At 41.5% G+C, this 23,962-nt stretch overlaps 1 protein-coding gene across 3 annotated transcripts in view; it reads right to left on the bottom strand.

Moving 5' to 3' along the window:
* LOC111149965 (metallophosphoesterase domain containing 2) overlaps positions 1-23,962 on the bottom strand; it is a 176,358-nt gene that overhangs the window by 118,320 nt on the left and 34,076 nt on the right. For all 3 annotated transcript variants that reach the window (XM_022507240.1, XM_022507238.1, XM_022507239.1), the window contains exon 3: positions 8,698-8,879. In XM_022507240.1, the coding sequence (XP_022362948.1) occupies positions 8,698-8,879 (182 nt within the window). The remainder of the gene's footprint in view (positions 1-8,697; positions 8,880-23,962) is intronic.

The raw sequence follows: 23,962 nt of genomic DNA, 5'->3' as shown, positions 1-23,962 counted from the left end.
GCCAGATTCAAGATCAGGACAGGAGGGACATGACAGGACATTGAAGAGAGGGCTAGGAAAAGGGGAGGCCTGGCCCCTCGGGTGTGTAGCTCAGGAGGAATCAGAATCTAGGAATATGTCGATGTGTATTGGCTGTGGTGTGTGTGTGTGGAGACAGAGCCAGGTTTCCGGAGGCCACACAAAGCCAAGGTGTTCACCCTTTGCTCAGCTCTGCACGCAGAATGGGCCTCAAGCCAGCAGGTCACTGCAACACAAGAGCCTGTAAGGCCACTTCTGCTGAAGTTCTGCTCTCCCAGGGAGTAAGAGACATGCACCAACAGGACAGGAAGAAGTCATGGCGCGTTTAGCACAAGAGAGCAAGTTACATTTCCTGACCATTCACTGCTTGACCATTATATTATTTAACCTACAACCATCCTCATAAGTTAGAAAGATACACTAAGCATGAATAATTCTCCTTTGACGGAGGAATAAATTGAAGATCGCAGCATTAACAATATTGAGATCAGGATTTAAACACGGCAGATAAAGTCCACTACTCATGCTCTAACTCTATACCTCCTGTCTTTCTACACATGAGTACTTAGACTGCATTCATATCCCACAGAACAGGATGCATGTGAGCTGTGAAGAGAAGTTATCTGTGAACTGAGAGATATCCTGGTGATCCTTTTTTTTTTTTCTGTACCATTATTTACACTTTTTCACCACGAGTATGTAAGTTTTCACCATTAGAAAAAGAGTTTGCATTCATTTTTAAAAAGCCCTTAGAGGATGAAGATTTTCTGACACTGAAGACATTCAAAAACACATGAAACAAATTTTCAAAGGCTACGGAGAGTATTAGTGGGGAATTATAATCTTAATTGAGGGAAATTTGACAATATATAATAAAATCATTTTTTTTTTTGAGGTATGTATCATTTGGACCAACAATTCTACTGCTAGGGAGATAGCCTACAAATATAACTTAAGGATGTTTGCAAAGAGAGAGCAGGAAAGATTTTCATCACACTAGTGCAGAAAATAAAAGAATGAAGACTTCTTAGGTGTCCAGTATTAGAGATCTGGTTAAATAAATCAGAGTGCACCCACATAGCAGAATGCTATAAGCATAATGTGTTAATTTTTTAAAGTTACAGGATAATATGCACAGTTGTAACAATTTTTAAAAATAGACTTTAAACAAAAAGTCCTTAAAGGTTGAATATTTGCTGCTACTGAGAAAACTCAAGACAGAAACAGAAAGTCAAAAAAATTCTCTCACATTCCATAGTCAAAGAGAATTACTCTAAAGATAGCCTTATAGAGGGATGTATATTTTCTACTTTGCACACATCAAATAGTTGAATTTTTATAATTTTATGTGTGTCTTAGTTCTATTAAAAATATTCTTTTTTGGGGACAAAGTATTTTAGCCATATTTATTGATGTGGAAAGTTGTGATATATTAAGATGAAAAACACACAATAAAACAGTACTACCATAAATCTGTATTTTGGTAGAAGATGTGTGTGCGTGTGTGTGTGTGTATGTGTGTGTGTGTGTGTGTGTGTAAGTATCAACAGAAAACATTCCATAAAGATTCACACTAAAATGTTAACCGTGGTTATCTCTGGCCATAGGTAATTTTGTTTTTCCCTTTCACTTGTCTCTACTTCCTCGGTAATCAAGCATGCATATATAAGAATAAAATTAATAGCCCAGACGGTGAAAGCTTTTCCTAAAGCCCAGCTCCAAAACTCTGGGTCAACAGCAAGATCGCTAGAGAAGGGACAGAGTCTCCCGATATGATTATTCTGAAAGAAGCAAAATCAATTTATAGGTCTACGATCTGTGATGTTCGTTACAGTCACACTCAGTTATAACCATGCCTAATAGAATGCTCCCGCAAATATGAATAATCTTGTTGAGATTTTCCTTGGGAATATTTTCATTCTTCCTTTCAGGCCTGGAGAAATTGAAGCTCAAAGCTATTACATAACAACCAAGACCAAGGAAAAGTCTTAATGGAAAGTTCATGGGCTGTGCTAAAAAGGATTCTGACTGGCCAGATTGTCACATGTAATCTTCAGGCAGAAACAACAGGCCACCCAAGAACTTGGTCTAATTATAATAGGAAACAAAACAACAACAAACCCTTTATAATATTTCTGCATCATATGTAGGAATCATTAACAATAGCCAATTGAGTGCTATAAATACTTTGAGGAGAAAGGGAAAGAGAAGGAAAGAGAGAGAGATTTTACATACGGAACTACATAATTTTAAAGTCTGTGCCAAAAGTACAGGCAGAAAAAAGCCTTGTACCTTTATGTTCATTCATTCACTCCAGGATTCAACAACCATTTCTGCACACTGTGTCTCAAGCCCTATACTCCGAAATGGGTGTACAAAGAGCACTCGTCAGGCACGCGCTGTTGGCTAGTGGGGAGACACAAGCAAACAATTACATAACAACCATTGAAAGTTCAATATGCATGAGCCATATTCAAGAAGACGTCTGCCAAAAATATTCTCAAGGTGAGAGGACAGCAGGGATGAAATCGAGTGGACAGTGAAGAACAGTAAAGAATATCAAAGATGCATAGGCTGGAAGAAAACGGGCAAAAGGAAGGAAGACCACACGCAGCCCAATGGCTCACACAATGTACCTTCAGGCATATCAGTGGTTCAGAATTTACTACCAATAAAAATAATCACATTGTAACTAGCAAGCGTGTTATAGTTGGCAAATTTATTTTGAAGCCAAGCCTGTGATTAGGATGCATTTGTGCCAAGATAAAAAAGAAAATGCTATAATGGTTGAGTGGCTAGGATCCCAATTCAGCTCTCCAAAGCCTATTCACCTGTGACATACCTATAGCATATCTGACCTAACATATTAATGGGACAAGAGGATTTAACTATCACTTTTTTTTTTAAAAGAATTTATTTGTTTATTTGACAGAGAGAGATCACAAGTAGGCAGAGAGGCAGGCAGAGAGAGGAGGAAGCAGACTCCCCGCCGAGCAGAGAGCCCGATGCGGGACTTGGTCCCAGGACCCTGAGATCACGACCTGAGCTGAAGGCAGAGGCTTAACCCACTGAGCTACCCAGGCGCCCTAACTATCACTTTAAAAAGAGTTTCTCTGCAGCATGGAGGTTCCTCAAAATGTTGAAAATAGAACTACCCTATGACCCAGCAATTGCACTGCTGGGTATTTACCCTAAAGATACAAATGTAGCGATCTGAAGGGGCACGTGCACCCGAATGTTTATAGCAGCAATGTCTACAATAGCCAAAGTATGGAAAGAACCTAGATGTCCATCGACAGACGAATGGATAAAGAAGATGTGGTATATATACACAATGGAATACTATGCAGCCATCAAAAGAAATGAAATCTTGCCATTTGCGATGACGTGGATGGAACTAGAGGGTATCATGCTTAGCGAAATAAGTCAATCGGAGAAAGACAACTATCATATGATCTCCCTGATATGAGGGAGAGGAGATGCAACATGGGGGGTTAAGGGGGTAGGAGAAGAGTAAATGAAACAAGATGGGATTGGGAGGGAGACAAACCATAAGTGACTCTTAATCTCACAAAACAAACTGAGGGTTAATGGGGGGAGGGGGGTTGGGGGGGTGGGATTATGGACATTGGGGAGGGTATGTGCTATGGTGAGTGCTGTGAAGTGTGTAAACCTGGCGATGCACAGACCTGTACCCCTGGGGATAAAAATATATTATATGTTTATAAAAAATAAAATTTAAAAAAAAAAAAAGACCAAAAAAAAAAAAAAAGTTTCTCTGGGAAAGATTGATCTGTCCCTCTTTCCCACAACCCTACAATCCCTGGCAATAAGAAGGTACATGTCTCTCTGACTCTGGGCTGTTCCCTTCAAGATAGCCCCATGGGCGGCCACTGGGTAGGGAGAAGGGGAGCTGGTTTGCGAGATGGGGGACTCGGGTGTCTGACCAGCCAGATCAGTATCAGCAGCCAGCTGTGAGAATATGCTGGGTTTTTTTTAAATTCAAGTGTTCACAAGGGGGAGAGACGAGCCCACAAAAGAAAAGATTTTCGGGCTCCAGTCAGTGGCTATTCATTTCAAGGACTGAGATGAGTGCGACGAAATGTTAATGTCACGAAATGATTTAGACATCCCCCGGAGCCTATGTGCCTGGCTACATCTTCAGTATTCTCTGTGGATATTCACCTCTTTGTAATCCGCTACGATTGGAATTGTCTACACCAAATGTTAAGAATGCTTCCCCACCTCAAAACGCCCTCCCAGCAGCCAACTCCTAGACAGAGGTTGTACCATAAAACTGTTCTAACATGCCGTAAACCCACCTGAGACCCTCAGCATCCGTATATTTGAGTGTATGTGTCAAAGGAGGCAGTTATTCAAAGAACCACCGTTTTACCCAGGATATGGTTCCTCCAGCAGGGATCCTAAGCCCTACACTGGGAATAGAGAAAGACAGGAGGACACACTCAGGAAATGGAGTCTGATGGACCCAAGTCCAAATGCTGAGGTTACCTCCTAATTGTTAGGATCATAGACAAGTGAACTTCACCAAGGCTCAGTGTCCTCCTAAGTATTGAAGAAGCTAATAACAGCTTACTCATAAGTAACAAAAACAACTTCATCAGTTCATGTGAGGACAGCATGAATGATACATGTAATTGGGGGGTGGGGAACAGGTACGGTGGCTGGACTCTACCACCTACAGATAATACAGGTTCATTCAACACCCCTCCCTGTTCAAGTTCTAGTCCCTATGTGGCCATCTGTTTTCTGAATGACTCTGAGCAATTCATTTCATCTCCAACCTCAGTGTACCCTTCTCTCAAATTAGGAGGTGGGACCTCTGAAGCTTCTAAAAGTCCTAGGATTGAGTCCAGTAAGGGGGGCTTGTTGTCTGCTTCTACTCCGAATACCCTTTGGTCCTCCCTCTTACAGTCTAAATCCCTCTTTAAATCCGTGGTACCAGTCCTTTCTAGTTTCTGGTTTGGGGATTTTTTTTTTTTTTTTTTTTTTTTGCCTCTGGCTCTGTTATCTTCGTCCACCCTAGTTGTTGAAAGTTATCTACAGGCCAGGGCTGCGTTAAGAATGGTCTCAGCTTTATCACAGAATGCATTTGCACAACCATCAGGGGATATACTTTTATTATGATGCCCATTTTACAAAAGAGAAAATCAAGGTTCAAGAGTTTAAGTAACTTACCAAAAGTAGGGAATTCAAAACTGGCTCTTCCCAGCTGCTTATAATCCTCATATGGTATCCTACCTTCCCAAGTCTGGCTGTACCTAATTCGAGCTCTATCTTCTTATGACCCTGTGCTGTGCTAGCTTATCTCATAAATCATTTTACATTAATAACTTTGTGTCACACCCGCCATGTGGCCAATGCACGAATTAACCAGGACCCATCATCTCTGAACCAACAGGGAAGTCATGATAGGATTCTCAGGCCCTGCAGCTGGTAGGTCAAGGTAAGATTTTAGACAGGCAGGACTTAAATACATCTTTCAAATAATAGCACATGGTCAAACAGCTACTCAACTTCCATATGAAACTGCGAAAACTACTGTGTTTTAATTCAAGCCTGAAGTGCAACCTTCCAGGGGCTTCAAGCCCATTCAATAAAGCAGAGTAGTAACAAAAAAGGGCTCACACCTTGGGGCCAGACAATCCCAGGTTGAGTAGTCAAGTGAATCTGAGTGGATTTCTCTGATAACCTCTCTGAGCTTATTTGTTAAACGACCTTGGGTAAGTCACCCCAGCTGAGCTTCAGGTCCCCAATCTGGAAGATGAGATAACAATGCCAACCTTAGAGGGATGACACAGGGACAGAAGGAATGCCTGGCCTGTGGTGGAAATACAAGAGCCTGCTGGAGAAGAAAGGAGCTGGGGGGATGGTCAGATTGTTTCCAGTGATCGGGATAGTCTAAAGCAGAAAGATGGAAATCAATAAGAGGTTCTTTGAACTTGAAGTGTCTTCCAAAATCTGTAACGACCCATGCCAATGAGAGTTGGGTGCCCTGTTAAGACAAAAGCCCCAGACCGATCTGACCTCTGACTCCATTCTGCTAGGTCATCTGGCAACGGTTGCTAGAAGCACTTTCTTCAGGTGCGAGGCTTCCGTTGAGCCAAGTGGCAGAGTGTAATCTCACACCCTGTCTCACTCTGAGAGCACCATAAGGTTGCCAGGGTAACTGAGCTATTCTGGTCCTTCCCTATGGGATCCCAACTTTATCCATATCCCATGGGCTCCCTTTGGTCTCGTGTTCTACACTCTCTGCTGAGGCCTCTTACTTCTGCCACACAAGATTAGAGGGGAAAAGAGAAGAGAAGGAACTGACCGTGCAATTGGACCTTAGCATTTTATTTCCTTATCATTTTATTTCCTTAGTTACGGCACATTTCCATTTACAGAGTACTTTCCCTTATAAAATCTCCCAGTGTTGACTTCTAATCTACTAAATATCTCCTCTGACCTCTTCTGTTTTTACCCTTTAAATATCTGTTGATGGTCCATTCACCACATTCCCCATTCAGTTATTAATGGCCCACAAAAACTTACTAGCAGCATTCATTTACTGATTAATCTGCACAACAATCCAGAAAGACAGGTAGTATTAATCCTTAGTTCTGCAGAGGGAAACCAAGGGGAAAAGAGAGGTTAACTCAGTTGCCCAAGGTCAGTGGCTAAACAAGATTATAACCAGGTCTATCCTGTCTTGTACTTCTATAAACACTTCCCACAGTGCTAGTCCCTTTCTTTACAAATCAACATTGTCAAGGCAGCTAGATCATTTCTGCATTGAGATACAGTTTCACAGAACAGTTTAGGACTATCATGATTCAACCTCAAGTTATTCAGCCTGCTAACAGTTCATAAATAAAAGTTGCTAAAATTAAGAGAGAATAGTACTTGAAAGCCAATTTTACAAAGGCAAAAAAAAGAGAAGTGAAAAGATCTGGCTTACAGACCCAACTCAGCCACAAGCAGACTCAGAGAGTCATTTAACTTCTCTGTATCTCTGAGTTATCTATAGAAATGAGATTATGCTGAATGTTATTTAAGGTATCCTGCTGTTTAAAACTAGATGACTGAGTAACCACTAAAACAGCACAAAATATAAAGCTCCAATACCCCAGTGCTGTCACAATCATGCTCACATTGGTGTATCCATTCATTGTTTAGTAAACTACATGGCTACAATCCCCTTGGAAAGCAAGATGCCGACACACAGCAAAAACCATAAAGAATTTCATATCCTTTTACTTAGTAATTTAATTTATACAATATTTTACCCTAAGAAATAAGTCAATTGAAGCAAAAAGACATATACAAATGAAAATGCAAATTTCAGTGCTAGGTATCAGAGGAGAAATTATCAATATCAATATTCATTTTTAAAGGAATTCCCTCATTAAATAAAAGCACAGAACAATATTAATGTCATGTTGCTATTTAAAAGGACGAACATGAAAATTATGCAAAGTTGTTGAAAATCATGTCAATAATATTCAATGAAAATAGCCAGAAGTAAAAGACCAGATACATCTTCAGATGCCAACTACATAAAATGTGGCTAGATGGGCAAGGTCAGGGGAAAACCGAAAATAGTTATGTTAGTAGTTAGGCTTAGTTTTAAAAAATATTTTAATTGTTAGTAATGAATGCTGTTTTTCCATTCACACAGACATTTTATCATTTCATTAATTATTCAAAAATTTCTTAGCCCCTGCTTTAGTCTGATGCAAAATGAATTTTAAACTTTCTGCCTAAATCTCCTGAGTAATTTTTATTGACTGACATATTATTCATGACATTATTCTTTAAGCATGATTTCTGCTCTTTACTATATAATTCTTTAGTGTCTTTAGAGATTCTAAAATCTCAGAACCCTTGCCTTCTTTTCCTCACCTAAGAGGATTCTTTTAAAACATGTCAGGGAAAAAAAAAAAAAAAAGATGTGTCATCTAATCTATCTACGAATAACCCGATGATTGCCTTGTAATGCTAATATTTGGCAACTGTCTGACCCAGGAGCACATATTTTTCCATAACCCTTGACCTACGGGTGCCTCTACAGTAACCACAAAGTTGTCATTATCCTTTTCTTGGTGTATCTAGGGTGGTTTCACATTCCAAGTTTGGGGAGCTTTACAGCAAGACAACTTATCATGTCAGGAGTTTTAGGGGCCCCATTGGTTCACTTAGGAAAGCTGCCCACAAAAGCAGCACTGTGCTAGGACCCTCCCTTCATAGAAAGACTTTCACAGCCTCCTCCACTTCTTAGAAATGTTCTCTTCCTAGTAGGTCATTTGTACATCTTTGCTCATAATATCTGGGAAAGACTGCAGAGCCAATGAATTAAAAATATGATTCTAGGTCTCATGTGTGCCAATGAATGCCCTCATTAAAGCAGCATGAGTGAGATGAGATGGGTTTCAAAGCTTTCCGTCCCTTTGCCCCAGAGCCGCTGAGGCCAGGCACTGAAAGGATGCACAGTAAAATTAAATATCTAAAAATTCATCTTTAATTAACAGAATTGGATTAAAGCTAGACACCACCGCATATCATACGAGAAATGGCTGAGCTGGCTTCCAAGTGCTCTAATTCAATTAGGACGCAGTGAGTGACACTCGGACGGGAAAGGTTAATTGGGGGCGCCAGAACGCAATCATTCCTTACCTAACCAGTCATTAAACTTCTTAACCTCTGAGGGCAGTCCCAGCTCGGTGAAATCGCCTGTGTGGAGAAGGATGTCCCCATAAGGCATCTGGATACCATCTGTTCTGGAGTGCGTGTCTGAGATGCAGACAAACCGCGTGTGGCCCGCTGGTTTTGGAGTGTCATATGGGATGGGGTCGACCCTAAAGTAGACATAACAGATCCCATAACAGTTAAATATATTAGAACCCTCGTAATTGTCATTGCACATACATATCGACGGTTATCCGTGAACGTACCCAGATAAACTGATGCAAAGGCAGAGGCGGCCGTTGCAACAAGGGAAACTTTGGGGTTCACAGGAGAAAGCATCCCCCATCTACGACCCCACTGACCAAATTCAAAAAGGCTTACTTACCTGGGAGGAGAATGAAAAGGAAAGAATAGCTTACATGTAAAATCAGAAATAACCTAGGAAACGGATAGAGTGATTAATAGTGAAGTTTAGGGATATTGAACCCCAACTGGGGAAGCAAAATTATGCTATTTTCTCTCATCATGCTCCAATTGATCCCACTACTCATTAAGAAATGGATAACTACATTTATTCCTTCTTAAACATGCATAACTTAAGCAGTGAACTAATTTACAGAGAACACTCTGCACATGCTTTGCCAACTGAGATGTGGAGAGATATAGATAGAACTTATATTTAATTTCCTTTCTGCAACCATTCAATACCTGTATCTTCTCGTCTTTGCTAAGACATTCACTAATCAAAACGGTGGGGAGAGAAGGGGACGTCAAAATAACAGGACTTAAAAGAGAAACACTGAACGTTAAAAGAACATTGTCAATCTCCTTCTTTACCACCATGAATTATCTGCAGTCCCAGGTACACTTGCAGATGACTTGCAACGCTCAAATGCCTTGGGCAAAGATTCTATTCAGTACAAACAGTAAGCCTTTTAATGGGTGTGTATAGATCTACATATGCATTAATATATGTATAGTTTTAGAGACCTAAGCACTGTGAAATTACACTAGGGCATAAGAATCAAAAGGCAAAATGATCAACCCGAAGCAAAGAAAATGAAACAGAACAGTCTCATTTAATTGAGTGTAACAAAGTGTGCTAAATAAACTTGGTAAAGAAATGCAAATCTGACTCTTCAAGCATACAGTTTTAATTATTTAAGGGGTTTGTAGCAGAGTTAAGGGTGCTTTAACTATATTAACTCTACACTGACAGCCTCCTTTAATTTCTCTGTAGGAATGTACACTTATTTTGGATTATGGGTGAAAAGCAGCAGTTATAAAGGCAAAGAGAAGGTCACAACAGAGGCAAACATGCAATGTGGAGATCAGTGTGTGAAACATTAAATAAGGAACAATATTTCATGTCACAGCCCCACCCTTCCTCGTTAACATGCAGCAGAGAATACGCTGAAAGCTCACCACGAGATTCCCTACATGTGTTACCTCCACAGGCTTTGTTTAATTTTTCTTTATATTTTCCCCAGTTTTCTAAAAGAAACCATCTGTTTTAACAATGGCAATTTTAGTGAGGAGAATAAAGACATCGATAGACAACCTGGATAGTCCTGAATTTCTTTAACGGGTAATCTTTTAATGTAATTTTCTCTTTGTCACAGGAGAAGGAGAGGAAGTAAGAAGAAAGGAGAGCAAGAAGAGAGGAAAGAGGGAGAAGAGGGGGAGGCACCGTAAACTGGTTAACGCAGTGGGTCTAATTGGAAACCCAAAAAGTTTAACTTTGCAAAAAATTAATGAATTTTTCCTGTAAAGGCTAGAAATTAATAACGCTATTACCATGGAGAATATTCACTAATCCACTGAGATCTCATGAGTAACCTGGAAACCCTTCTGATTATATCCAATGTTGACTCTTTTATATACATGGAAGTGTCTGGTGTCTTCCCTTCCATTACTGAGACTCTATTACACTCAGTCTTAGTGGTTCCAGTCTCGTCAATATCTCCTGTCTTCTAAAAGCAGTTTCCCGAGAGAATGAATGACTGTTCTCTGCAGCAGACTGGAAGGGAAAAGTGAAAGTGATCGTAATATTCTGTTTCCATGTCAAAAGTTAAGATGCTCCCTGGAATTGGACTGTGCACACTGATGCTTAATCCACCAACATTTGAATCAAAATTAAATAAATATCAACCACTGGACTTCTAAATACATGAATAATTCAAATACTCATATACGCATATACATAGACATAAGTACATCTTTATTTTCCAGTTCCCAACCTAATGGGAATATACAGACACAGTCTCTATTTCTCTTTTCTGTAACTTAGCTGACCTCCAGGCACAACTACTACATCGAAATCCTTTACACATCCATCACTTATCAAAGGGACATGCATTATAGTTATCATTTTGAATTTATGAGAAAATAGCACAGATATAAACCCTTCACTGTGAACAGGCCCCTATTCTGTGACTTCTTCTCAGTTTAGAGAAGCAGATCGTCCTCTGGTACATCACCTCTCTGGTTCCCATCTTAGTTCTACACTGGGAAATAACTTCCGGAGGCCACTGACAAGAACACCAATTTTAAGTGGCTTCCACTTCCCGCCCCACCTTCCCATGTCCTCCAGAGAAACATTTAAATGTCCAACAGAATTAACAGCGAAAGAAAGGCCACAGAATAGAAAAATAGAGGGGAAAGGGAAAAGGGAGAAAATGCATCTGCTTAGCTTTGAGCTGAAATAAAATGAGTCAAAAGTATTCAGGAAGAGGGGCGCCTGGGTGGCTCAGCGGGTCAAAGCCTCTGCCTGAGGCTCAGGTCATGATCCCAGGGTCCTGGGATCGAGCCCCGCATTGGGCTCTCTGCTCATCGGGGAGCCTGCTTCCTCCTCTCTCTCTCTGCCTGCCTCTCTGCCTACTTGTGATCTCTGTCAAATAAATAAATAAAAATATTAAAAAAAAAAAAAAAGTATACAGGAAGACTGTCAGAGAAGGCTCACCATCAAGATCACCAACTTGATGTTACCAGAGAGAATCAGGAGGATATTTAAGAGCGATATGGAGGACTGATTCAAGGTAGAGGCTTGGGGGAGGTATAAATAGGCGAATGCAGAAGTTATGTATATCCTCTGACCCAGAGACACGGATGTCCTTTGTTACCCCCAGGACTCAAAACAAGGCAAGAGATGGCTTCAGGAGACAAGACAGCACAGCATGTCAGAGGCACGCTGCAGGACAGCATGACAAATATCACCCGGGGGTCACAGGAAGGAAGACACGTCCACCCAAAGACATTCAGAGTTGAAAATAAGACATCCAGCAGAGTAGGCAAGTTGCAACAGATATAATTAAAGTTGAGACAACCCTCGGGAAACTACTATTTCCAAATTGGGCATTTGGTAAATGCTTTGGAAATAAAAGTCAAGGCAGTCAAATATTTTCACCGTAACAGTACGTCTAAGGGAGACCCCGACTACCAATAGATCTACCTGTTCACATTGTACGAAGACCCACAGACTACATTTTCGGTCTTAGTTAACTTCACTGCTTACTGTTTATGCTGCTGACTTCTCAAATGATCGACCATTTCCCCTAAGGCATCATGTCAAGTATCCTAGCAAGTGAGTATCTTACCAAGGCAATCTAACCCCCAGAGCCAGATTCAAATATCACAGTGAGATTTGCACGTACATTTGAGTACACCCAGGGGAAAACAAGATGACATGGGAAGATGAGAAGAAAACACAGCATCATAAAATCCCAGCACCGGACAAAACCTTAGCAGGCATTGGGTTCAATGTTTCTCGTTTTGTTTTAAGATCGTATTTATTTATTTGACAGAGAGAGACACAGCGAGAGAGGGAACACAAGCGGGGGGAGTGGGAGATGGAGAAGCAGGCCTCTCGCTGAGCAGGGAGCCTGATGCGGGGCTTCATCCCAGGACCCTGGGATCAGGACCTGAGCCGAAGGCAGACGCCTTACAACTGAGCCACCCAGGCGCCCCTGGGTTCAATGTTTTACACGAAGCTTGAATCTCTTTTACCCCATCTCTGCCTAACTGACACAAGTTTTCTTCCCAAGGTTTCCAGAGAAGGAGAGCTCCTGAGTTCCCTTCTCTTCTCTGGGGCCCCCCATTCTGGTTTTCTCAACAGTTCTACTTGCTAAAAAGTTTCTGATTCAGTCTACATCTCTACAGGCACACAGAAATCTGAGCATGGTCCAAAGAGATTGGCCCAGAGCCTGAAAATGAACAATGTTGGCTGAGGTATTTGTTTCTGGCAAGTCATTTCATTCTTTGGGGCTTCACTTTTTTTTTCTCATCTGTAAAATGGGAATAGTAACGCCTAATCTTCTATGTTGCTAGGAGGATATAAATCGTCAAATACTGGGTCTGGCACATGGCACATTCTCAGAAAGCAAAGACACAGAATGACCTAAGAGTGAAGCAGGCCTGACTATCTGCTTTGACTCTCACTCCAGATTTATTAACAGTGTGACACCGAGCAAGGGACTTAACTCCTGTGTCTTGGTTTCCTCACCAATAAAATGGATATAAAAATAGTACCTCTCCCAAAGGATTGCTGTGAGGATAAAAAGGTATCATGTACTCAAAGCATTTAGAACAGTCTGACACAGAGCAGACACTCAGTAAGTGGTTTTTGTTTTTTTACTAAGTGTGTAATATTTTTGCTACACTTAGTAGAAGTAGTACCTTTTAGTTTCTCTGACATCCATCTCTTCCGCTACAAGGAGGTAACAGCGACCACACTGGGACTTTCTGAGAGTTAAAGGAGGTCACAAACCCAAAACCCAGCACAGTCGGGACACATACCCCACGGTCAATAACTACATTGATATTTTTTCCTCTTATTTTCTTCTTTCATCCCAATATTCTGCATGTGAAATACGGGAGAATAGGAGAATAGTCCCCTTTTCACTTTGGCAGTTCTTCAAATATTTGAGGACAAGTACCATAACCCCTAATATCTTCTCCACTCTAATCTAGGAGCCCTGGTTTCTTCAGCTCTCCTTGTGTGTTTAGGTTTCCAGTGCCCACAGAGCCCTACTGGTCTCCTCCTCCACACGATCCAGCGGGTCTGAGCACCTCCCGGGACAGTGTCAGAATTTGTGGACCTGTGAATTCATGGGCCAGTGAGCTGCATATCAAAGACAAACGCTTTTAGGGGTGGTGGAGAGATGACAGTGCTGGGCACACTGGTGGTCTCTCCGAGAGGAGCTATCATCAAAATGTTTTCTAATTCAGTCTCTAAGTTTTGTGCCAAGCCTCAAATCTTGTTCTTGAAGCTTGACTATCAAGTGTTTATATATTTTACTGCATATTCAAACAAATAAACCATTCTCATTTATTCAGTCTTGACACGTTAAGTGTTGCAAGCCCCATGGACAGATCTTCATAAAAGCTGTTATCATGTCGTTTGTCACGACATGGATTTCTTCTTTAGACCACGTGTGCAGGGAAAGCCTTGTGTACACAATTAGCCTATAATTCAGTGTGAGAATGGAATATTACCCTTACAAAGCATTCTAATGGGAATCAAATGTCATTTACCACCCCCATTCCACTAGAAAATCCTGATGCTCTTCGTGGCATTCTCCTGACCTTATCTCTAAAAAGTTTTCCAATGTGACACTGAACCTTTCATTTTTTTACCCAGAAAACTTAGGTGGCATGAAAGCCAAAATTATATTCACCCTAGATATATTGTTTGCTAAAGATATGCAAAGCCTGCCAGCAAAACAATGAAATCCAAACACCAGGTATAATTAGTAAAATCACAGAATTTTATATTGGAAGAGACTTTAGAGATTGTCGCATCCTCTGTTCCACTTCTTTGACTGTCTTCCTTACTCATGTATACTGCTACTTAGTTTCTGTTAAGTGCCCTACCCTTTTATATATATTTTTAAAGTTCTTTCCTAAACAATATCATTTCTGAATTCATGACTGAGATATGCTGGCTTTACATTTTAACTACACATTAAAATAAACAGATAACTACTGCAATTACAGGTTTCTCCACTCTAAAGAACTAGAATTCAGATTTCCTAACTTGCAGTTTCTCTTTCCACCCACTTAATTCTGGAAACTAAAAAAGATGCTGACACTTGGAGAATAAAAAAGATAAAAATTATAAAATGCTAGCAAATCACCTAAACTCTGGTAGCCATTAAGATCTACCGAGTCGGCGTGGGGAGCCTGGGTGGCTCAGTGGGTTAAAGCTTCTGCCTTTGACTCAGGTCATGATCCCGGGGTCCTGGGATCGAGCCCCACATCGGGCTCTCTGCTCGGCGGGGAGCCTGCTTCCCTTTCTCTCTCTCTGCCTATTTGTGATCTCTGTCTGTCAAATAAATAAATAAAATCTTAAAAAAAAAAAAAAAAAGATCTACCGAGTCGGCTTAAAAATTTTTGGAGTTCACTCTCAAAACATTCAAATTATTATGCTGGGTATACTGACCCCTCAATTCTCGTGTAGTAAATGTTTCCAAATACATGTCTCTTTAAAAAGACTACTTTAGGGCACCTGGGTGGCTCAGTGGGTTAAAGCCTCTGCCTTCGGCTCAGGTCATGATCTCAGGGTCCTGGGATGCAGCCCCGCATCGGGCTCTCTGCTCAGCGGGGAGCCTGCACCCTCCTCTCTCTCTGCCTGCCTCTCTGCCTACTTGTGATCTCTCTCTCTGTCAAATAAATAAATAAAATCTTTAAAAAAAAAAAAAAAAACTACTTTAGGGGCACCTGCGTGGCTTAGTCAGTTGGTTAAGTGTCTGCCTTCAGCTCAGGTCATGATCTTAGGGTCCTGGGATGGAGCCCCGCATCAGGCTCTCTGCTCAGCAGGGAGTCTGCCTCTCCCCCAGCTCGTGCTCTCACTCATGCTCTCTCTCTCAAATAAATAAATGAAATCTTTAAAAAAAACAAAAAAAAACTACTTGACAAATTAGCTTCATTGTGTTCTTCTTTTATTTTGTTTTGTTTAAAAAGCCCTGTTTGTGGAGTCCAGGAGCTCCTGCACTTTTACCCACTGGTCATCACTTAGCAAGGTGACCCTGGGCAAGTCACCTCTCTTCCAGCCTCTTCTTTAAGTGTGAAAAGAGGGGCAAGACCCAATGACCCCCCCATGACCAGCTGCATTGTTTCTACATGACTATTTGTTTAAGGCTTCAGAAATAATTCAGTCTCTTAAGTAGCTTAAAACGTGTCCTTTCTCTTTGCAATTTTACTCTCTGCTTTCCCAGACAATGCAAAGATAAACGCAGTCCAGATCCATCCAAACATAATCCGAATTAGGGGGCTTTATATGGAAAAAGAAGTGAAATTGCAATTGCAGGGCTGCAGAAAAAGCTTCCAGGGTTATCTAGTGTAAAAGAGACCAAAGCCAGAATTCCAGTTACCACAACAAAACAAAAATGAAAGGGCATGTGATTTAACTAAGTTGCGTCAGAAGTGGAGCTGTTCTCATTTTTCTCAAACTATGAGCTGGCAAAATTCTCCTAGTTTAGCCATCATGCCCCGGGAACAGTAACGGTGCTGAAACACAGTAAGTAAGCATAACAGAACCAGATGTATAAATATATTCACATTTGTACCAAGGGCACTGCTTTTCTTTAACTGCGGGACTGCTGTATCAACACTGTTCTATCACCAACTAATTATAGCTAACAAAGCCCACTGCACAAAGTATGTCTCGTCTATTTTTTCCTAGTACAGAAGTACAGTGCCGACATACAATGAATATTAAGTGGTCACAACTGAATTCTTTGAGCCCTGAATCTGATAGGAATTCATGGTCTTCCGACCAATGCCATTCAGGTGTTTTAGTGCCCGTCAGGCTAGCGACTGTACGAGCCACTGAAGCCTCCCAGCTGGCACATTGTTGGGTCATAAATATCTCCCTGGAAATGCACCATATCCAGAGTTAAACGTTTCCCTCTCTTCTAACCTAACAACCAAGTTAATCACCTTACAATTCTGCATAGCTGTCTGGCATCTGAGAAAAAGGGGGCATGTGACATCGTACTGAGTCCCTGTTACTCCGCACCGTGGGTCAAACATGCAGTCAACAACCACTCCTTAGGCACCTACCTCTGTGCCAGGTAACATGATAGGTTCTAGAAGGACAAAGAAGCAGCAAGGATGGTTCCTTCAAGGATTCTGCAGTTGATCCGTCAACTCATTTATTCACCAAATGCTTACCAACGTGTCTGGTTTCTGCAATTTTGGTCATTTCCCAGCATTTAAACAGGTAACTTTCAGAACAGCGCTCAAAGTGTTATAATCGAGGCTCTGCGAGGCGCTGTGCGGAAAGGAAGAAAATGCCTGGCACTGCTTGCAGGCTGGGAAGAAGGATAGGGGACATTACAGCGGGCAAAGGACAAGGTAGTATGTCCATTTCCAATGCCAGGGACAAAGGATCTCAGGCTCCAAAAGAAGCAGGAGAGTGGCCTGAAGCTGGAATTTGAACTGGGATTTCAATAAGCATAGGATTGGGAAAGTTAGGCAGAAAAGAAGGGCTGTCCAGGCAATAAAAGGAGCAATGTGGAAGCACTTAAGATGTGTAGGGAGCCTCGGAGTACGGAGGTGTGGTTGGAGCAGTCATAAGACAGAGAGCAGTGGAAGGTCTGAGAGGCCGTGGGCGGGGGGAGCCAGACCACAGACAGCCAGATGGTGGGGCCTGAACCAGCCCTGAAGGCCATGGAAAACAGCCTCCTCCCTCACCCACTGAGAGATGCAGGGGGCCACAACAAAAGCAGACTTTTAGGAAAACTAAGGATCCATGCAGGATGTGAGGGGAGGTGGGGAATGGAAAGATGGAAAGACAGAAAGGAGAGGGTATGGAATAGTAGTCTTAGAAAGCTGATGATGATATTAAACCAGAAGCCCTCATGAGTAGACCACAATGAGAGAAGTAGCCACAAATGAACTACAACATCCTACGCTATTAAGTCTTCCGTGGTTCTATCCTGTCCACACTTTGATCATGGAGCCCGTGCGTGGACTGAACTTGTGTCCTCCCCGAAAATTCATACACTGAATCCCTAATCCCTCAGGTGACAGTATTAGGAGATGGAGCACTGGAGGTAATTAGGTCATGAATGGGACTAGCGGCCTCATCAAAAGTGACGGAGAAAGATGATCTCTCTGGCGGCCATGTAAGGACAGGGCAAGAAAGTAGCCATCAACAAGCCAGGGAAGGGCTTTCCCCAGGAATCAAACTGGCACCCTGAGAGTGGGAATCCCAGCCTCTGAAACTGTGAGAAATAAATGTCTGTTGTTTAAGCCCCCCAATCTATGGTATTTGTTGTAGTGACCCAAACTAAGACAACTGGATACTAAGACATAAACTTTTCAGGTTGAAAATAACAACGGTAATAATGACAGCGATGGCAACAGTCTTCATTTAGAGGCCTGGCATCACGTGATGCCCTTCACCTGATAGTTTTCATCTAATCCCTCCAGCAGGTAAGGATTAGATGAAACCTAACAACCTTCTAACCTAACAACCCCTCCCCCTCCCCCACTTCCACCGCCACCCCCCAACCCCCACCATCTTTCTCCCATTTTGCAAATGAGGAAACAGAGGCTCAGCAAAGGCGCAGGGCTAGTGAGTGGCTCTGCCCCAAGTGGGCTGCTCAGCATCTACTCTGCCATCCTGCAGCTATACAACCTTCTCCTACAGAACACAACACACCCAGATGTAAGAGCAGACTGTCCTAAAACGGAGCACACCGTTTTGTTTTCTTTTGTTTTTACATCAATAATTACAACTTCAAAAACAAAATGTGGGTCATTTACAAATACTGGTCCATCTGAAAAAGTCTTCATCTGGCTCAGTCCAGTAGAAAGAACCTTAAGGGGACATGAAAAACACAATCATTTAATTTTTTTTTTTTTTTAACGTTGGGAGTGACATTCATAAGGAGGTGTTGGGTCTGAGTAAACAAGATTTTTTTTTTTTTTTATTAAAACTGCTAACAGGAACAAAGTCTACTGCCTTTCTCTACCATTCCTACTCATCAAAGACAGGTTTTCAAGGCTTGAAGTCTCACAAGTAGTTGTTAATGGAATTGATTGTTTAGTTAATCACGCTTATCATAAGTTCTCTTAGCTTCATATTTGCATGACAATAGGCCTCCCTTAAAGTGCATGGCCCTTTCCATTGGATTTTAATAATTTGTGATTTTTTTCTTTTTCCAATTTTGGGTTGGGTCGACTGACTTACTTTCAAAAAAATCAGTCATGCCTAAGGCAAAAAGACCATTTTTGCTACAGCTGGGACATCTTGTTAGTAAATTTCAAAACAAATGCTTATTTGTAAAGATCACTCAATGTGAACCCAACGTTTAACAACCTTTCAAAGTTAATCCAATACAGTAATTTTCAGACTCAATATATGATACTCTGGAGCCTGTTTCATAACAATAAAGAGGACTATTTTATCTTTCATCTTTATCCCTTGCTGAAATAGCCAGTCCATTATTCAACCATAAAAAATTACATAGTTCCCACACAACAGACGCAGCCATGGAGAACTTTCTTCCTCTCTGGAAACGAATACTTATTATCTTGGTGGAGTTATGTCATAGTTTACCTGATTATCTCAAGGTTGGTATATCCAAGGTACAGACCTGATGGGTGACCTGCCCATGATCACACAACTAGCATCTGGTTGAAAACAGAATCAAATCTAAGTCTGACTGTAATTTCAGCGGTCAATTTACCTTGAACAATAACAAAGGGAAATACAGTCTATCATGTTACTACTTTTTTTTTTTTTAAGATTTTATTTATTTGACAGAGAGAGATCACAAGTAGGCAGAAAGGCAGGCAGGGGAGTGGGGGAAGCAGGCTCCCCTCTGAGCAGAGAGACCAAGGTGGGACTTGATCCCAGGACCCTCAGATCATGACCTGTGCCCAAGGCAGAGGCCCAACCCACTGAGCCACCCAGGTGCCCTCATGTTACTACTTCTAATTAGCATTGGCCAAACTGACCCTGACAAGGTCCACCAACAGGTATGACTAGAAATTAGTCCTTCACCCCAAGCTTTTGAATGAACCACTTTATTCATTTAGTTCACAGGTTAGCAAGCTATAGCCCATACAAAAAAATACAGCCCAACGCATGTTTCTATAAAGAAAGTTTTACTCTAGCACAGTGACATTCATTCGCTTAAATATGATCTATGGCCACTTTCAACCTCTAAGAGTAGAGGCATAATTGTACAGATGCCACATGGCTTGCAGTGTCTAAAATATTTACTACTTAGAACTTTCCAGAAAAAAGTTTGTCCCCTTCTGCTTTTGTCACCCAAAAAACGTTTATCAAGCAATAACTGTATGTTAGACATTACAGAACTAATAAAAATAGTTAATATTTAGCAGTATCTATAATATGCCAGAGGCTTTTCCTATATTCCTGTATTATTTTCTCTATTATTACATTTAATCCTCTCAAGATCTCTGCACAATGTGTGTGTATGTGCACGTACACATGCATGTGCCTTTTTGTATGCTCCAAATTTTAATTAAGATCCCACATTAAGCTTGGGACTCGATCTGGAACCTGTCTAAATCACGAGCTTCTGCCCTTCGCTATGCAATACTGTTTCTCAGAGGTGACTACAGAATGAGCATCCTTTTAATGGAATGCTGAAGCCTCTGGGCATTATCTGATCCCATAGGGATAAATGCCTTAGCCTTTGGGCTCTTTTACAACTTGGTAACTTGTAGATAAGTGAAAGCAATGCAAATAATTCTTATCTATAGTTGCAAATAACTTCTGTCCGGTGGAGGTTCAACTGACTCCCCCTCTAGTTTGGAATCCATTTGTAAATTCATCTCAACATTCTTTCGGTCCAGATAAATTTGTGGTTCTCCTGTGAGCCTATTATAGCAAGTTTCTTGGTTCCCTCATTTATTAGTGAGTTAAATAAAAATTTTAACGTGTTCATTTTATATCCATATGAGTCAGGGTTTAAGAATTATTCTTTAACAGGGGTTACCAAGATGCCATTTTTATCATCTTGAAGCTCACATTTTTGTTTAGGAGGGCATACATACCAAGATGTAATCAATGTGGCCCTAAATTTTGTATACGTATGTAGGTATAGGAGCACGGAGAATAAGACAGAACACAGTGTTTAAGAGGTCCCTTCAAGGGTCACTTAAGGCACTTAAAGCATGAAGAAGATCTAAATTTAGACCATGGTTCTTCCCATGCCTAGCTCTGAGACCATGGACACATCACTAAACTCCTCTAAGCCTTCATTATATCTCAACTGTAAACTGGGAATGATAGCAGTTGTTGCCTCACAAAGTCAATTAAGTAACTATTGCTTATAAAGGGACTGGCACATATTAAGTGCTCAGTAAATGTTAGCCATCATTATTGAAATTCTTCCGTAAGAAATATCGAAGAAAGGAATTAGTTCTATTTGCGGACAGTGAAGTCTTCACAAAGCGGGTATATCTGATCTGGGTCTTGAAAGGGTAGTAGGAGTTCACCAAGCAGACAGCTACAGTAATGTCATTCAACATAAAAGGAACGGTGTTTTGTTTTGTTTTGCTTTTTAAATGGGAGGTATGGGGGCACCTGGGTGGCTCAGTGGGTTAAAGCCTCTGCCTTCAGCTCAGGTCATGATCTCAGGGTCCTGGGATCGAGCCCCGCATTGGGCTCTCTGCTCTGCGGGAAGCCTGCTTCCTCCTCTCTCTGCCTGCCTTTCTGCCTACTTGTGATCTCTGGCTGTCAAAAAAATAAATAAAATCTTTAAAAAAAAAAAAAATGGGAGGTATGAAGGTGAGGAGGCTAAGTCAGAGTGCCAAATTTACGAGAAGACAATTCCCAGGTAGACACTGAATTTATAAGGTGACCTGAATTTCCCTAAAGTTGTTAAAGCCTGTACCTCTCCACTGCAGGACTACTCAAGCCACGTAGGAATGCATTATTCAGATACCAATTTTCACTAAATCCAGAGACCCAATCATCATGACCACAGTTATGACTACTCACACCAATTCAAGTACCCACTGGAGACAAGGATCTAAGACCACATTTTACAGGAGCCAAACATATACACTGTACTTTAACAGTCAGCTTTCATTGAGTGCAAACTCACTCTCTCCCTCCCCTCCCCCCAACGCCTTTCTCTCTCTCTCTCATTCTCTTTTGTACACCCATGAAAATAAGACACAAATCAATTACATTCTGTTCTTACACTGGCCAGATTTCTTTAAGTGCCTCGTTCTATGTCATTTCGACATTTGCTTATTGATTTCATGATAGTTCACATACAAAATGACCGTGTTTAATTTCAAATCAGGGACTCCCCTGGATACTTTGGATAGGACGAAATTTCAGATAATTCTCAGTTCTGAGCCAATATTTGCTAAAAGTTTTACTAGAAAGTCTTCCTCCACCATGTTTGCATTTGCATAATTCTGTTTGCTCCTTTCCCTGCTGCGTTCCACCCATCTGAATGTTGAACCTTAGAGGGCCTGTTATCTGACCTGTGCCTTGGGCAGAGGGCCTACAGGTCTGCTAAGTCTCAGGCATGTCAGCTATCTCTTTCTGCTAGAGCAATGATGGATAAGATGAAAAGGAGGTTAGATATGCTTTAGTTTATTGGCAGGAAAATAATTTCTCAAACGGCCTTCTCCTTTAAAAACAACAACAACAACAACAAAAACCCTTCCAGGTACTCCCTTGTACCCTACTATCAGATATCAGCCCGCCCGCAGTCTCCCGAGGTTCTGCTGTGTGATTGTTTCAAGCTCTCTTCCTCGCAAAGAGGTGAGCACGTGACCACTGCCATCCATAAAGGCTGAAGTGAGTGTACTTAGCTAAAGGGCACTGCAATAATTTTTCTCTTCCACGTGAGAAAGTTAGCCTTGAAAATTCTCTGGCTCAGTGCCTGTTTTTAAATCATCTTTTAGGGAGCGCTAGCCAAGAGGGCATGCTGGAGCCAGTCCCCTTCTCACTCCCATATCAATTGCTCTTTAAGATCACAACAATAATAATGAGAATAATAAAAAGACGGCAGTCCCTATCAAGCCTTCAGATTCGCTTTTAAGGCAGTGCTAAAGACCCGATATTTTAATAGGCAATGCCTCCAAATGCTCATTGTGGGAAAGCAGTCCTGGCTGGTAGATTAAACTTGATTAGCATAGGGGCTGGCGCTGTTCTGTGCAGACAACGTGACTCCTGTTAGAATCCAGGGTGAATGGTGGACTGAGAAAGTCACTGAACAGATTCATAACCCCCAACTACAAATCAGCTTCTGATTCCAAAGAAATGACTGTCTTTCCTCCACCCGTGCCGTAGCCTGCCGTTGTTGTTAGGAAACACAGAATCATAACTCCATTTCAATAAATACAGCAGCAGGACTAGAATATAATTTCTCTTTGTCCTGACTCCTAAATGTTTGTTTGCTACAGGACCCATGGCCAGGCAGTATTCCCATCAGGACCCTGCAGAGGGCATGTGAGAAGAGCCAGGAATTCTGATGTGAGTTTGCCAAAGGAAAACTCTGCAGAGCACTCTTGACTATTAGCATATAGATAATTTGCAGAAGCCCTTGGCCGGAGGGGAGGGTTGATCTCACACAGACCTCCACTTGACTTTCCCACAGCTTGCCTGGCTGAAGAAATGGGCTCCCGCATGAAAAGGTAAACCTCAGCCGGGTCTTCCGGGAGTTCCCTAAACAGCCTTCACTTGGGAAAAACATGCAATAAGAACTCCCACAAAGTCCAGTTTGGGACTGGTCCTTTTTTGATGAGAGGCCAAAAATCAGGGTAATTGGTGAATAGTCCCACTGGGTTTCTGGATTCAAGTTTGTTTGTTTGTTTGTTTCTTTCTTTCTTTTTTTGTTTTAAACAGACAATTGAATATAACTCAATTTGTTCTCCACAAACTGAACTCCTCTGGGAGAGGTCCAGTTACAACCTGAACCCAAGTCCATTACTTTGTCCCTTCTGTCTGCTCACTGTTCCCTTCATCTTTTACTTGCACAAAATGCACTTGCACTTCCTATTTTCTCAAAAAACTATTGCATATATAATCTGGTTTTATCCTCACCTTGTAGGTAAAAAGATCAGTGTTACTGTTCCTGTTGAGTCTAGGATCCAGAAGGGTTAAGTGACTCACTCATGGCCAATGTTAGCAGAAATGGATCCAGGCTCCATGCTTCCCAGTGCTCAATAATAAAAAGGAAAGTACCCTCTAGGAGCCCTATTTACCACAGTGTCTCAGGCACTGTGCCAAGCAAGCAGTTTATGGAGA

This window comes from Enhydra lutris, unplaced genomic scaffold, assembly GCF_002288905.1.
Source record: "Enhydra lutris kenyoni isolate GAN:26980312 unplaced genomic scaffold, ASM228890v2 scaffoldscaffold22, whole genome shotgun sequence".
Taxonomy (NCBI): Eukaryota; Metazoa; Chordata; class Mammalia; order Carnivora; family Mustelidae; genus Enhydra; species Enhydra lutris.
Note: the sequence above shows the minus strand (reverse complement) of the source record. Positions and strands in the feature narration are given on the sequence as shown.